We start from the raw sequence: 16,772 nt of genomic DNA on the forward strand, positions 1-16,772 counted from the left end.
TTGGGGGCAGAGTCGCCTGGTGGCTGAGAGTCTGGCTCTGGCGGCAGACAGACCTACCTCAGTCTTGGCCTTGACACTTTTCAGGAAGCTGCTTAACTTCCCTGAGCCTCGGATCCCTTACCTGCAAAATGAAGCAAACAGAGCAGCTACTCAGGGCGCGGCTATGAGGATGAAATGAGCTGGGGCACCCAGAGCGCTTGTGGTTATTATTACTCTGATAAATATCTAAAGTGAGGGCCTCTCCTCTCCTATGCGAGGCACATCCTCCACTCGACTCGGGAGCCGTTTCCGACGCCCCCCGATCCTCCCTCGCTCTGTTGTCAGAGACTCGGAGAGGAGCTGCTGACTGATATGATAATTTCACTACAGTAGCAGAGTCAGTCAATCGCTCGGTGACAGATTTCACGGGCCCCATCACATCTCCCGGGTCCTCTTCAGCTGAGCGATCTGCAGGGCTAGGATCTAACAGACCCGCAAAGCTTTCGGACACTAACTCCTGCACAAAAGGGGGGGACTTCTTAATAAGAACGGCCTGCCTCAAATCGTTTGGAACAAGGCAGGCTACGACGACATAAGCAATCATCACAGAGCTGCCGCTGGAGGACCATTCTGGTGCTTTCCATGGACCTGTTAACACTTGTCCTCGGTAATTCTTCAAGGCATCATCGTCCCCATGTTAGAGGCGAGGAAACCGAGGCCTGGAGGTGAAGGGACGCCCTGGAAGACACATGGCGGGGCTGTGGCAGAGCTGGACATGAATGCAGGCCTGCCGGATCCTAGACTCCAGGCTTGTCCGTTGTCCCAAGCGGCCTCTACCTACCACTCGCTGTCCCAGGAAAAGTCCCGTCCAGCTCCCCCGGGGAGCCCCACCCAGACAGTGCACTCAGTAATTAACTTGAGCAATGAAAATGGAGACATGTTCTTTATTCCATTTGTACTTAGAAAGGACCCTCCTCTCCCACTGGAGGTAACGAGCCTCCCTGTGATACAAAATGGGAAACTGAGGCCCAGAGAAGATGGGTTCATCTGGAGTGGATGTAGTTGGTCAGTGTCCAGGGCCAGGGTTCCTCCAGACACAGCTTCCCCTCCTCCTCCTGGGCAACCATGCTGGACCACTCACCCGCGCCCCCCACCCCAGGAATAAGCCAACCTCTGCACAGGCTTTTCCCTCCACAAGGCCTTTCCCTTTCCCTGCAGCACCCTTGACCTCCCCCAGCCCTCGCCCACTGGCTCATGCCTGCCCTACCCGCTAAGCATGCACTTCCTGAGGACAAGGGACAGGGATGGCCGTGGCCTTGCTCACCTCCGTGGCCCCAGCAACCAGCATGGTGCCTGAGTACAGCGGGGCTCAAGGGGCGTGTGAAAGGAGTGAACAAGGAAGTGACTCCTCCAGTGCACGAGATCCCACCAGGTAGTCGGGACATGGCTGAAATGTCCCCTCCTTGGTGGCTCTTCCCCTGGGTTCCCGGAGCTTCCCATGGAATCGCATCGAGCCGTGTGGCCGGGTCTCATTTCGAGGTTTGCCTCCCGCCTCGGCTTCCCTCCTCCCTGTATCCCAGTGTGGCCGCCGTTACGTGTGGAAGGGAGGACAGGTGGGCGGGTGGGTGGTGGGCGAACAGACACGCCGACAGATGACAGAGAGGTGGATGGATGGGTGGGAAGATGGAGGGAACACTTCCCTTCTGGGTGGTGGGTTTGGGTTTTGGTGTTTTTTCTACAGGCAGCTCTAGAGACTTAAGGATGGAGATTGAGCCAAGTCCCCACCTGCCAACCCCACCCCACAGCCTAGGCTCTGCTCCCAGCCCCTGGAACTCACCCCATCCTCCCTCAGACCCAGGGACCTCAGCCCCCTCCCTCGTGGCTCTGTTGCCCATAGCAACAGCCCCAGGCCCTCACCCTCCACACAGTGAAGCCCTTCAGTTTCTTTTCCTCCCAGGTTTGCCAGATGGATGCCAAGGCCTGTGCCTCCACACCATTCCAGAGCTGGGGCCCAGCCTTCTCTTCCAAAAACTTTCAGAGAAGAAACTCCCAAGAGGCCCTCCCCGAGCAGAAGAGAACATTCTGGGGCGATGGAAACAGTCGTACCTGTGCTGTCCAATGCGGTTGGCACTCACCACCTGGGCACCTTGAGCCACACTAGAAATGTGGCTAATGGGACTGAACAATTGAATCTGTGATTTTATTTCATTTTAATTAATTAAAAAATTAAACAGCTACATGTGACCAACGGCGACTGCACCGGACAGCACAGTTCTAGGGCCTGTTCTCGCGGTGCCTGGCCTGGATCCTTCCTGCTGGTTCCAGAACAACCCCTATCCAGTGACAGCTGCTCTGTCTCTTCCCCCATCACATCTCGAAACAACAAAACAAAACAAAAAAACAACCCTCAATCCAAGTACTGACGTTATTCTTGCCTTTTATTCCAGCATCTCCCAGAGCTCCAATATGTACAGACTTTATACACATATAATATACACCATATATACGTATTTATATATATTCACACACCAGCCCACACACTCTCATACACTCACACACACGCACCCTTCCAGGAGGGGTGCGTGGCCGCCCCTGAGCCCCGCTCGGGCCTGGACGAGAGGCACTGGGCTTGCCAGGCAGTTGTGAGGTTTTGTGTTTTTTGCTTTTAAAAAGAAGGCCATCTTCTCCAGAGGTGTCCTCCCTCTCCCCAAACCCAAACCACTCCCCTAAACACTCTGAAATTTTTTTTTTTTCTTAAAAAGGAAGAGGTTTTCCTCTGCCCCGCTCAGGTAGTTACCGGAGTTCCAGGCCCGTCCGCATGGCGCCATGCAGGTCCCTGGAAGGCGTTGCCCCCCCGTGCTCCCTGGGGACCCTGGACCGCTGGGAGGGTCCACAGCAGGCCGAGAGCCCGGCTTGGCTGCGGCCAGGCCTGCAGCTGCGCGGCCTGGGTGGGGGCTATAGCGTCAAGGGCACCTGCCAGATGAGGAGGGCGCTGTCCGTCTCCCCACACGGGGCTGGTTTCCCGCTGCCGCCCGGGGCGCCGCCGAAGTTGCGGTAGCCCTGCCCTCCGGAGATGATGGCCACCGAGCAGATCTCCTTGCGGTGGGCGTCACGGGCACAGGGCCGGCTGCGCACCCAGACGTCGGGGTCATCAGCCATCTCGTAGATGGAGCCGTCCTCCTCACTGTGCTCCAGGGCTGAGCCGTCCATGGGCTCCGGCTCCCGCACAGAGAGCAGCGGGCCCGGGAGGTGGGCGGTGGAGCGCAGGCGGTACTGCAAAAGGATGCCCTTCTTGCGGGTCAGCTCTCGGCCCACGTGGCTCGCGGGCACGGGTGCTGGCTCATGAGCCTGACTGTCCGGCTTGTCCTCCTCGGCTTGCGGCCCCTCGGCCTCCTCCTGGTCACTCCGCAGGATATCGGGGGCCAAGACGCTGGTGGCCACAGCCAAAAAGGCCACAGGCCCACAGTGACCGTTGAGCGAGACCATGCCTTTCCCTGCAGAAAGAGGGCAGAGAGAAGGGGCCCAAAGGTCCAGAGTTTTAAAGACCCAACAGGTCTCTTGGAGAATTTCTGGGTTTTGTTTTTGGTTATTTTTTTTTTTTTTTGGTTACTGCAGTCTACGTCCGTATCTTCCCAGAAGGCCATGGGTCTGGGGGAGGGCTCTCCATGCTCCAGGGCTACTTTCTTTGGAGAATTGGAGCAGGGGAACACGAGTGACTTTATAAACCACATGGGGAACCTTGGTGTGAAAGCACCTGCAGCTCCCTGCCTGAGCCATCCTCACATCTCTGTGCTTTGCCCAAGCCATTGCCTCTGCCTAGAGAGCCTTTCCCATCCACCTAACTCTACAGCTCAGCCTTGAAGCCCAGCTCAGCTCCTCCACAGGGCACCCTTCTTGCCTTCAGCCATGAAGAAATGATCACTCCTGTCTCTATGCCCTGCAGATTCCAGGGCACCTGCCATCATAGCACCTGCTACCCTGGCTACAAGCTGCCCCTACCAGACTCTCAGCATTTGGGGGCAGGGTCTCTGCCCAATGTATCCCTGCAACCCCAGGACCAAGCCTGGGATGAACAAATTGATCTATGTGATAAAATCATGAAAATGGGAAATCTTACAATTTAGGAAGAGAGTCTTCTTTGGCAGAGAGGTTTGAGATCCACTTGGGGCTGGTCTCCCTCAGGACTTCTCCCTCCCACTGCACTCAGCTCTGCCCTCCGGCAGCAGCTGAAAGAGGCCACTTCGTCATCCCCCTCAGGGCAGAGGCAGAGAGGGGCCCAGAGCTCTGGGGTCTTCCCTGATCCTGGAACCCAGTGCCACAGTCAGGGCAGCTCTCCCTCTAATCCATGCAAACACAGCTGCACATGGACCCCCAGCCCCAGGAGCCCTCAGTTATTTATTTCTACCACTGGAGCCTGGACGCTTTGAAGCTGCTGTGGGGAGGGGGCAGAAGGGGCCCAGCAGATCCTCTACCATTAGTCAGGTGTCTCAGCCAATCCCCAAACCATCTGGCCAATATGCCTACAGTGCCCATTGCTAGATTAAGTAATTGAGACTCAGAAAGAAGACTCAGAAGGAGACTGCAAGGCCAAGGTGATTTAATTCCACTGAGCCACAGTGCCACCTGCGATGACAGAGGACATTGGAGAATGGACCCCCACCCCCATATCAGAAGAGAGTGCAAACATCTGGGCACAAGATCCACCCTTCCCTAGCCATAAGCAGCTGACTCCCCGGGCCCTGCAGGACTGGCTCCCAAAGCCTCACCTGTGATCTTAGGGATGCCTTCCAGCCGAGGCACAGGCAGCAGGACGATGACACCCTGGTCAGTGCCCACCCAGAGCAGACCCTGGCAGATGAGGAGGCTGGTGACACACAGGTGCTTCTGGCCTGCAGAGGGAGAAGCCAGCATGAGCAGTACATCCTCTTGGGGTGGGGGTAGGGCAGTGGATGGGGGCCACTGCAGGTGAGAAAATGGCACAGTCTGGGCTCCTCTCCTGAGACAAGCAAGAAGCTGGACAGGGTTGTGATTAAGATATGGGGCTTGGGAGGCTAACCTGGCTGGGGTCTGGCCCCTGGGTCCCCCAGCTGAGTGCTCCCCCGACGCAGCCTCAGTTTCCTCCTGTGTAAAGCGGGGCTGCCTTGAGGATGCTATGAGGGAAGGCCACGGTACTGGCCCACGTGAGCATGGCTGGCTTCTCTGGCACAAGGTGTACGCTAAGGGCCGCCCATGCCAGGGACACAACTGGCCAGCTGGGGAGTGCAGGGAGGCCTGGGAAAGTGGGGGTTTGAGGGTGAAGCAGATGGTGCAGACGGGATGCATGGGGAGGGGTCCAGGTGGGTTGGCAGTCTGTTGCAGCCCCTTGGTTTCCAGCCCGGGCTTGACATCTTGCCCACGTGGGCCCTTCCTCCAGCGAGGGCAGTGTACCCTGCAGTCCCCGGGCCCAACAGTGAAACGGGCACTCAGCGCCAGGAACTAGCATGTTTCTGATGCCAGTTCAGATGAGCTCTTATCCGGCTATCCCCGGGGCTGTCTCTTCCTTTTGGTGAGAACAGCAACAGCAGGGAAGGCGGGTCCCTCGGCTCTTCACAGGGAGGAAGCACAGTGTGGGCTGCACAGCATGGTGGCTGCGAGCACGGCTGCGGGGCCAGGCGCTGGGTTCAAACCCCGGCTCTGCTACTTCCTGGCTCCATGTCCCGGGGCCAGAAACAAAACCTGTCTGTGGCATGGTTCCCTCCCTTGCAAAAGGCGACAATGATGTTATTTCAAAGCCTTGTCCTGAGGAGTAAATGAGCCAATGATTGTAAATCACGTAATCCAGTGGCTGGTACATGGCACTCACAGGTAGGGGCCGTCTGCCATCCTCGCTGCTGTTCCATTGCTAACAATTCCGGTCAACGGGAATGGGCAGGAGGGAGGGGCTGGGAGCCCACTCCTGTCCCTCCAAAGGGCCGTCTCACTTCTGGCCTGAATTCTTCTGCCCACGGACAGGATTATTCTCTCCTCAAATTCAAAGTCATGCCATGACGTGAAGTGATGCTTAGAACAGGGGGTTCTCAAGCTGGGCATGCATCAGCACCACCAGGAGGGCTGATAACTGAGGGGCCAACCCCAGAGATGAGCCCCAAAACTGCATTTCCAGCAAGTTCCCAGGTGACACCGATGCTGCTGGGCCCAGGACCACACTTTGAGAAATACTGCTTTGCAGTTTCCAAAGCACTTCGTATACCTGCCCTAGCCTGATATAAGCCTTGCAACAGCTGAGAGGTATGTAAGACCCGGATGCTGTGCCCATTTTCCAGACAAGGATATTAAGGTCCAAAGAGGTCACCCAGTTGGTGAGTGTGGGGTGGGGAGTGGGGAGGAGCAGAGCTCAGGTCTGCCACTTCTTACAGCCTGATGCTTTCACTGCCTCTCTACTCTTGAGCAAATTACTTGAGTTCCATACCTGTAGGTGTATGGGCTTCCTCTGCAGAGCAGAGTCTCAGAGCAGAATGGTGTGGCTCCACGGTCACCCCAGAAAGAAGGTTACTATCTTGGGGTTCACACAGCATTTCCTAACACACTGGTCTATACCATCACCCATCCATTCACTCGGCACCCCAGCACATCCCCAGGACCTACTGTGTGCAGGACGCTGCACTCGGTGCTGGAGGCACAGGGGGAACCACACACACAAAGTTCTGCTCCTAAGGAGCAAACATTCTAGAACTTTCTACAATAATGAAAAGGTTCTCTACCACACTGTCCAATTCGGTAACCATTAGCCACATATGGCTACTGACACTTGAAATGTGGCTAGTGGGACTGAGGGGCTGAGTTTGTAATTTCTTTTAATTTTAATTTTAATGGTAGCTACCGTATTAATGCAGCCCTGGGAGGGGAAAGAGGAAAAGAAAACAGAAACAAGGAATATAGCTACTAGGCAGAGGAGTGAAACGGGGCAGTGAGGCAGAGAGTGGGTGGGAGGATGCCGGGGTTTTGTGCCTTACTCTGCTTCCTGGGGGGATGGGGAGGCTGCATCCAATGACAAGGAGGCGGCAGCCACGCCAAGACCCAAGCATAAGCCCTGGAGGCGGCACGTGCAAAGGCCCTGTGACGAGATGAGCTCGCAGTCTGTGGAGGACTGAGCCAGTGCAGCTCGGGGATGGGGGCTCTGCGAGACGACGGGGGGAGAGTCAGAAGAGTGGATGGGCCAGGGCTAGGGCTTTGACTGTTCATTCCGAGCGTGATGAGGAGCCGCTGGCAGGTCTAAGCAGGGGAGTGATGCACCCGGATTTTAGAGGAGCATTTTAGCTGCAATGAGACAGAAGACTGGGGTGATGGGGGGAGCAAGGAGATCAGCAAGGCAGGGATGGTGGCATCCGAGACACGGTGGTGGCAGGGAGATGGTGAGAAACCAACAGGTTAGAGACAGACCTGCTGACAGACTGAAGGGGAGGGGGGAGGGGAGAGGAATCAAGGACAGCTCAGAGCTTTTTGTCTCAAGCAGCTGGGTGCACGGCAGTGCTGTGGACCGAGACCAAGGAGGAGCAGGCTTGGGGTAGGAGTCCAAGTTCAATACAGGATGTTGTTTGAGATGCACATTAGACACCCAAGTGGAGCTGTCAGCAGGCAGTGGGATATATGAGTCTGGCGACGTGATGCAAACTCAGCGAGTCATATTCATGGTGTTGATTCAATGTGGAAATGGAAACCACAGTGGGAAAAAAGCCAGTTTGTCAGGGGCTATTTCACAAACAGTATCTGGGTTTGGGGGAGCTGGGACTCTTCCCCACATCCTCATCAATTCAGAGAGTGTAGCCTCCCAACTACTAGGACAGCCTCAGAGGACAGTCCAACCGTGGCTGCTCCCAGCCCTCGTGAAATCAGAAAGTGCAGGAGGCTCAGGCTGTGAGCGCTCTCACGTCACCACCTGTCTTCTCTTCTTGGTTCTGCTCAAGGTCTGTAATTCCCCTATTTCTCTCTTTGCTCATTTACTGTTTGCCTTCCCAAATGTAAGCTTCCTGAGGGCAGCAGCTTATCTGTGTCTCAAAGTTGATTCCCCAGCTCATGGCCGAATACCCTGGTTCATGGTAGACACTCGAAAAGGACCTGTGAGTTCAGATCTAGAGAACAAACTAGTGGTTTCCAGTAAGGAGCGGGACCGGGGGAGGGGCAGGACAGAGGTAGGGGATTAGAAGGTACTAACTACCAGATATAAAATAAATATGCTACAAGGATATATTGTACAACACACGGAATATAGCCAATATGTCATAGCAACTATAAATGGGGTATAACCTTTAAAAATTGTGAATCACTACGTTGTACACCAGAAACTTCTACTGTAAATCAAATGTACCTCAATAAATATTTTTAAAAAGGACCTGTGAGTAAATGAGTGAATGAGAGAATGAATGAACGAAAGCAGAGAAGTGAGTAAGGACACAGGTGTTGCTGTCACTTACCAGCTGCGTGAATCGACAAGCCACTGTCTCTCGTTGTTCAATGAGTATTACAAATGTCCCTTGCTCAATTTTATGATTATTAGCAATATTATATATGTATATGCACATAGGGTGTATGTATATAAATATATATCTATATCTGTACACAGTATAATATATACACAGTTGAGCACAGCTCTTGGCCCATAATATATAATCAAAGAATGGAGGCTATTAGGACAATATTTGTGATTATTAAAAGGACCTCGTCTCATGAGATCAGCTCCATCAGAGCCAGAAACCCACAAAAATAATAAAAGCCAAGAGAGGGAGCAGTGGCAAATGTTTCATCTCACATGCCTCCCCTCCTTTTCCAGGGCCCCTGGGGCCTTAGGACCAGCAGGAGACCATTTCCTGATGCCCCTGCCTCCCCTCGGCCCCCACTGGACAGCAGAAACCTGGCAAATGAAAGGAAGGCAGCGAGAAACCAAAAGAGATGCCGGAATGGAGAAATGACTTCATCTGCAGACCTCATTCCGAGGCCCTTCCTCCTCCCACTCTGCCTCGAGGAAAAGAGCAAGGCACTTCACAAACAGTACGAAAGGAAAAAAGAAAGTCTAATGGTGGATAAATATTTTATCACAGAGACTTAATGCAGCAGTGTTCAACTCACCCAAGCCATCTATCTGGAGATATACAACTTTAAAAAGCTCAGGCTCTCAGAGGACATTTTATTAATGACCTGTCTAGTTAAGAGGAGGAGGGAGTTTAGGTTCAAAAATGCATTAATACCAGTTGGGGACGCGAGTGGAGGAAAGGGGTCGGGGGAAGGAAGCGTGATGAATTTTTAACACGCCCTTAAAAATAATCCGCACTTAGAGGAGGAACAAATTTATTAGTAATTACACAATTATTTCATTTGGTGGTATGGGGGAAGAAAAAATACCTAAAAGCCTTTTAAAAATACCTCTAATAAAGAATTTAAGAATCCTGCTCTGTTCTTCTGCCAGGGCACAGTGTAGGGTGGATTTGATGCCCCCCTCCACCCAGGGCTGGCTCCTCTTGGGCTTGCGGTGTCCCGACCAGCAGGGGCCCGAGCTCCCCAGTGTTAGGAAAGGTCAGGCCTGGGGGAAGGAGGCCCAGGACAGTAACTCCTGGGGACCTTTGGGAAGCCCTGAACCCAGGAAGCTCAGCCTCCACTCTGACGTGTCCAGGGACCAGCTCCGGGAGGTCGGGCAAGCGGACAGGTGGCTTCTGTCTGTGCTGATGTGGTGGGAGGGGCCCTGACTGGAGGGTTGTGGGGTGATGCACGGCCGAAGGGGACCAGTGCAATGAGGGGCAGGGACTGCCATGTAGATAACGATGGTGGACGACACCATCATGCACTGGAGCCGGGGATCATGGGGTGCCGTCCTCACCACCTCAGGTAAGGCCCACACCTGCCCTGAGAGGCGGGGACGGAAGGTGGGAGAGGCTCTCGACTTGCTCCTGGTCACAGAGCTGGAAGGCGGCAGAGCCAGGATTCCAGCAGGGCCTGTCTAACTCCGGGCTCCGGTCTGCCCTACGAGCTCCGACTCAGATCTCCGGCCCTCGCTGTACAGATGGGGAAACGGAGGCCCGGGAAGGGGGAGGGCGCCCAGTTAGTCTGTGAGAGAGCTGTGAATCGGGTCCTGGCTCTGGCCCCTCAGCGGAGTGACCTGAGGCCAGTTATTTAACCTCCTGGGCCTCCGTTTACCTGCTCATGATAGCGAATGTCCTTTCTTCTTTAAGGGTAACTGCAAAGAACAAGTCAAGACAGTGGACGTGAAAATGCATTTTAAACCCACAGTGGGGTCGGAGTTGTGCAGCGGGAGCCTGCTGGTTTTCCACCTGCAGCGGGTCTGTCCACAAAGCCTGCCTCTGACTGCTTGATAAACTTGATTCTTTCTCTACTCTCCACCATCCCCACAGATAGACTGAGAAGATGCAAAAGGCCCATAAGATTATCTATTTCTTCCATTGTTCCACTAGCTTGAAATAATTTAGCTATCAGCATAAATGTGGAAATATTTCTGTGATACTGAGAAACTTTTACTGTAGTTAAAATAGATTTACCTCATATATAAATACTATGAAAGACAATGAAACTAAAGCTAAAATAAAGGAAGGGAGGGAGGGAGGGAGGAAGCGAGGAAGGACCCATAACATAGGTCCCCCAAGCCCCTACCCCAGACCCCAGGAGCAGGTTAGGAAGCCGTTTATTCTCCTCATGGATGCCCCAGGGCCTAGGCAAGGCGTTTTCCCATGCCTGACGCCATTTATCCTGAGCCAGAAACCACTTTCCATCCCACAGAGGGACCAGAGGCTCCGGGAAGCAAAGAGACCTGCCAAGACCTGACAGTGGCCAAGCCAGGACCCTGGCCACCTCTGAAACCATCTTTTCCCCTGTTACGCCCAGTGGGACTCTGAACTGAGTCCGACCTGATGTGACTCCCTGTCCTGCTTCTGGCCACTTTACCCTGCTGAACAAACCTCAGTTTCTGCATCTGTAAAATGGGGACAGTGAGATCCTGTACATAAAGCCCTTGGGGGCTTCCCTGGTGGCGCAGTGGTTGAGAATCTGCCTGCCAATGCAGGGGTCACGGGTTCGAGCCCTGGTCCAGGAAGATCCCACATGCCGCGGAGCAACTAGGCCCGTGAGCCACAATTACTGAGCCTGCGCGTCTGGAGCCTGTGCTTCGCAACAAGGGAGGCCGTGATGGTGAGAGGCCCGCGCACCGCGATGAAGAGTGGCCCCTGCTTGCCACAACTGGAGAGAGCCCTCCCACAGAGATGAAGACCCAACACAGCCATAAATAAATAAATACCTTTAAAAAAAAAAAAAAAAAGCCCTTGGGACCTAGCTCACTGTAGGGCTCCCGGCAGGGTGGCAGCTACTAGGTACTATCGCTGTTGTTGTTGATCTTGTTGTTAGTAACCATCCCCCGCCCCCCCAACCCCGGCCACTTCCTGCCTCTGCCATGGCCCATCTGCCGAGCCCCTCTCACCATCAGCTCCAGGTTCAGCCTGCCATGCCTCTCTGTTTCCCTGGCCCTGGGGCCCTTTGGCGCCCCCAGCTGCTGCACCCAGCCCAGTCGGCTGAGCTTGAACAGGACAGTCCCCACACCCACCCAGACCAGCCCCGGGTCAGGGCAAGGCAGGCCAAGGCCTTCTAGCCCCAAGGGCTGCTCTAAAGCCCGCTGGGGGTAGGGATGGACCCTGAGCACATGTCTGCCCTGGCTCCCAGCACAGCCCACAGGGATCTGGGCAGCGACTGGGGCAGCAGACAGTAGGGGAGATGCCTGGAGCCAATTCTATGGAGGCCTCAGCAGATGCTGGGTGGCAGCGGGGGTGCTAGGTGAGCTCAGATCTTAATCCTCTCCGTGGGTCTCACAAACAGCTCTGCAGGAGGAAGCATGGGCCCCAAGGGGATGATGTCCAAGGTCTTCACCCTCCCCTTGCCCCAAACCTGATGGCAAACTAAGAGGGACAATTGCCTTTCTTTAAAAACCTCTAAGGAAAGAGACCCTTAGTTGACCTTCTCTCTTTCCCTTTGCCTTATTCTGAAGGTGATTTGAGGCAGAATTGGGTTTTTGGTCAACCTGAGGAGTGGCAGGTATAGATGAGCCTGGCTTCCTGCCCAGCGTGGCTTTTTAGTGGCCGCCTGACTTGGGGGAGTCCCCTGAGCTCAGAGCCTGACTTTCCATGAGCCCCTGCCTGCTGTGCTGCGGTGACAGCCAGAAGGGCTTTGGAAGGACAGGCCTGGGTTCAAATCCTGAGCCCACTGCTTCCCCTCTGGGAGGCCCAGTTTTCAAGGCTGACCAAAGGCTGCCTCAAGGGTTAATGAGATGGGCTGGCCCGGCCGTGGAAGCTGCTTCCCGAATGTCTGCTCCCTCCTTCCCTTCACAGCCCCAGGACAGCAGGGCACGACGCCCCAGCAGCAGCCTCACCTGGCAGCAGGAAGGTGGTCCTGGTGGCGATGTTGATCTCCTGCAGATGCTCCAGCGTCTCCGTGTGAAAGAGGCGGATGGAGGAGCCGGAGGAGAAGGCCATCCAGACGCCGCTGCCCGCCTTCACCATGTGTGTCACACTCACGGCCGCGTCCTGGTGTGCCTCGAAGCTTTGCTGCGGCACAGAGGGAGGGCTGTCAATGCTGGGCGGGGCCGGCCAGCCAAGCCTCTGGGAGCCAAGCTAACCCGGCCTCTGCCTGAACCCAAGTCAGAGGGAAGAAACCTCAGAAGCCCGGCAGTGCTGTGTCGGTAAACATTTTAACAACTGGCGGGGGGAATCCTGGTGTGTTGTGTCTGCTGATTCCCGTGGTGTAAATACTTCTAACATGGCCCATCTCAAGCTACCCACGTGACAGCACCGAACGTGGAGCAATGAAAGACAAGCGCACACCAGGGTCTACCATGACACTGATGCCAGGGAAAGACAGAGCTGCAAGTCTACGGAAGAGGAAGTGACAGCTTACGTATATTATCTAAAGGTATGAAGGCACCAACAGAACAGAACTATCAGGGAAGGCAGGTGGGTGGTGTGAGCCAAACCCTCGTCTTCACTGCAGGGTGGCAAGACATAATGTCCAAAAACTGATAAATCCAGAAACAGTGAAGCACACAGTTGAGTCACAAGAAAAGTGCCCGGTGGATTAAAAACAGAACAAGTGAAAGTATTTTCTTCCAGGAAGCAGGACTGGAGACGGGGAGTAGGAAGGGCTTTTCCAGATAAACCATTCCATGCTATTTGATTTTTTTTTACAGTTTTAAATGAAATTTTGATCTTTAATAAAAAAGGGCTTCCCTGGTGACACAGTGGTTAAGAATCCGCCTGCCAATGCAGGGGACACGGGTTTGAGCCCTGGTCCAGGAAGACCCACATGCCGTGGAGCAACTAAGCCCGTGCGCCACAACTACTGAGCCTGCGTGCCACAACTACTAACGCCCGCGCACCTAGAGCTCGTGCTCCGCAACAAGAGAAGTCACCACAACGAGAAGCCTGCGCACAGCAATGAAGAGTGGCCCCCGCTCACCGCAACTAGAGAAAGCCTGTGTGCAGCAACAGAGACCCAACACAGCCAAAAATAAATTAATTAATTAATTTAAAAAAAAAAATCTTACAAAGAGAGGAGATAAACATCAGGCTTCCCATCTACTGCCGGAGAAAGTCTAAGTTCCTTAGCTGGGCATTCCAGGCCTCAGCTCTGCCCCAACTCCCACCTTTCCTGGCAGGCTCCCTACGCTCCAGGCCAGCCAGAGCCCGGGCCTGGAGGATGCTCAGGATGCCCTGTGCAGCCACGCCTCTGCCCTCGAGATGGCCTGTCTGCAACGTGCACCACCCACTGCCCTCCTGGGAAAAGCTTTTCACTGTCTTCAACCATGAAGCCCACTCCAGCCACCCTTGCACCGGCCACTTCCTCTGCCTGCCACATTCCAGCCTGACGACATCTACTCCACTCTGGCCCTGCTCGGCTGCCTCCCACACCGGTCCATGAACTCCAAGGACAGACACTGAGCCTCAGGCCCGTCAACATCCTCCCTGTTCAGCATAGGGCCCAGCGCACAGTGAAATCTGATCAAAGAGTGAATGGATGGATGCTTGAATTCCAGCCATGACATTGAGTTGTTACTTAAACATCGACAACCCCAGCTCACCAGGCTAGATAGAGGCCCAAGCACTGGGGACAGTCAGGTAACTCTGGTGCATCCACCCGGTGGACTGTCCTACCTCAATTCAACGTCATGTTTACAGAGGCTGTGTGATGAACGTAGACGAATGTGAATGTTATAGCAGTAATTGCAAAAAGAAACAAAAGCAAAAGGCCACATTCAAAACTGGGGGAGGGGAAGGGGCAGGAGAGGTGAAACCTGCACACTGAATATTATTCCAGGGCCGTACCTGCTGATTTTCCTCCTTTCCAGTTGTCTGGTTTTCCTTTTTTTTTTTTTTTTTTCTATAAAGAGCAGATCTTGGGTGGAAGCCCAGGACAGCAAGAGGTGTTGGCCAGAACATCAATGTGGAATCAGGCCTGCTGTTAAACCTCATTTCCTCAATAACTTCCCAGGTCTGGGCCTCAGTCTCCCCATTTGTAGGTGGAGGTTGTCATGAGAGTTATAGGGACTCCTGGGTGAGGGAGAGCTTAGCACAAACCCAGTTCCTAATACGGCCTCATTCATCCAACATATGTTCTTGAGCCCCTACGATATGCCTGGCGTGGGTCTAGGTGCTGGGAATATAGTGATGAACAAGATAAACAAGGGGCCCACACAGTTAAAACAAATAAAGATTACTCCCAATAGTAAAAATACTGGGAAAAATACTGGGTGCCATTAAGATTGGGTGACCAGAGAAAGTCTCTCTGGGAGGTAGTATTTGTCAGAGACAATAAAAATGTGAAGGAATCGGCTCTGGGATGTGGGATGGGGGAGGGGAGAGCATGTCAGGCAAAGGGTACAGCAAGTGCAAGAGCCCTGGGGCAGGAATGAACTTGCCGTGTTTGAGAAACAGAAAGGTGGTCAGTGTTGGGGAGCACGGAGGCAAGACAGAGGTGGGAGAGGTGGTCAGGGGCCAGATCACACCCGGCAGCCCTGAAGTCCACGGCGAAGAGTTTAGATTGTATTCAAGTGCGGGAGGGGGCTGAGCCTGGTAAGTGACAAGTTCAGGTTTACCTTTGAAAGAAGTTCAGTTCGAGGGCTGTGCGGCAGCGGGCTGGAATTCTGGGACTCGCGTGGGCTTAGCCAGTGAGAAGTGGCAATAAAGGGACTCGGTTTCTTTTGCCACTGTCACACCAGCCCCGGCTCAGCCCCAACTCCAACCCCGTTCAAAGCACCGGAGGTTTCCCACAGAGATAAAGAAGCTGGGGCAGGGGGGTCTCCATGGGGAGCCAAGGGGGAGCCAAACCAATGAACTCAGTGCTCACTCCCGATCAGAACACGGGTCCCGGGCTTCCCTGGTGGCCCAGTGGTTAAGAACCCGCCTGCCAATGCAGGGGACAAGGGTTCGAGCCTTGGTTTGGGAAGACCCCACATGCCGCGGAGCAACTAAGCCCGCGCGCCACAACTACTGAGCCTGCGCTCTAGAGCCCGCGAGCCACAACTACTGAGCCCGCGAGCCACAACTACTGAAGCCCGTGCGCCTAGAGCCCGTGCTCCGCAACAAGAGAAGCCACCGCAATAAGCCCGCGCAATGAAGACTGGCCCCCGCTCACCGCAACTAGAGAAAGCCTGCTCACAGCAACGAAGACCCAACGCAGCCAAAAATAAATAAATTAAAATAAAAAAAGAACACGGGGCCCCGCGGAGGGCAAGGCTGTGAGATGGTTGATGAAATGGCTTTTTCTGAGCCAGTCCCTGAAGGCTGAGCTCTGCGGCCTGGGTTGGGTGGCCTGACAGACGGGCTGGGGGGACAGGAAAGTGGAGGGTCCCAGAGGAAGGGCCCCAGGCTGCTCTTGGGAGGCAGGGTCCCAGCGCACAGCTCACCCCTGATGGGGGGGCCCCTCGAGCAGAAGCTGCAGCTCCCTCTGGGGCAGGAGTGCCTCATCTCCACCAAAGTGGGCGCTCCAGGGGCGAGGAGGGGGTCGCGTATCAGGCCGGGCACACTCAGAGGTCAGGGAGCGATTTCCTCCCTCAGACTGGGGGCTCAGACTCGGGCCTCCTGGGGGGGTGTCTCTGTTCCTCCTTCCTTGGCACCCCTCCCGCGCCCCGGTGAAGGCCCGGGAGCTGGAGGCTCAGCCAGGGAGCCCTGGGATGTGGGGAGTGGCCCGGCCCCCTCACAGCCTCCACAAAGCCGGGCTCAGTCCGTGCAGCGCAGGGCAAGGGGGGGAACGTCCAAGTCTCTGGCCTTTTGCTCCACAGTCTACAGCCCACAGCCCCGGCAGTGCTGGCCGGCAGCTCCTTTCCGGAGAGGAGCTCTCCTTCAAGGAAAGAAACCGCTGTCGGGGGTGAGGGGTGGTTATCTTCCTGCACCAGCCTGCATTCAGCTTTCCTAAAGGCTCAGACCCAGGCCGAGCCCATGGTTACAACAGGACACCCCCCCGAGGGGGGCCTTGCTGGGGGAGTCCAGCCGAGGAACCACCAACCCCCATCACAGACGAGACCCTGAGGCCGGATCCGCAGTCCCGCAATGCCCGCCGTCGACGAGCAGTTGGCTGAACGGATGGGGCAGCGGGATGGAAGGGGCACCCAACGTGCTTCGTCTGCAGACTTTTCCAAAAACCGGCACACACGTACTTGCACATGAATGCACAAACACATAGATACCAACAGGAAGGTGTGTGCATGCTCACACACGTGCAGCGAGACTCCTGCCCGGCGCCCGAAGGAAGGTCAGAAGCATCTCCTGCCTCCG

The 16,772-nt window shown here is 55.0% G+C and overlaps 1 protein-coding gene across 6 annotated transcripts in view; it reads right to left on the reverse strand.

The window, feature by feature from the left end:
* Positions 1–2,383: 2,383 nt before the first annotated feature.
* Positions 2,384–16,772, reverse strand: part of ARHGEF10L (Rho guanine nucleotide exchange factor 10 like) — a 160,483-nt gene continuing 146,094 nt past the window's right edge. For all 6 annotated transcript variants that reach the window (XM_061184859.1, XM_061184860.1, XM_061184855.1 and 3 more), the window contains 3 exons: positions 12,377–12,551; positions 4,746–4,868; positions 2,384–3,473 (listed from right to left, as the gene is read on the reverse strand). In XM_061184859.1, the coding sequence (XP_061040842.1) occupies positions 2,935–3,473; positions 4,746–4,868; positions 12,377–12,551 (837 nt within the window). In that variant the 3' untranslated portion in view covers positions 2,384–2,934. The remainder of the gene's footprint in view (positions 3,474–4,745; positions 4,869–12,376; positions 12,552–16,772) is intronic.

The sequence above is a fragment of the Eubalaena glacialis genome, chromosome 3 (genome assembly GCF_028564815.1).
Source record: "Eubalaena glacialis isolate mEubGla1 chromosome 3, mEubGla1.1.hap2.+ XY, whole genome shotgun sequence".
NCBI classification, from domain to species: domain Eukaryota; kingdom Metazoa; phylum Chordata; class Mammalia; order Artiodactyla; family Balaenidae; genus Eubalaena; species Eubalaena glacialis.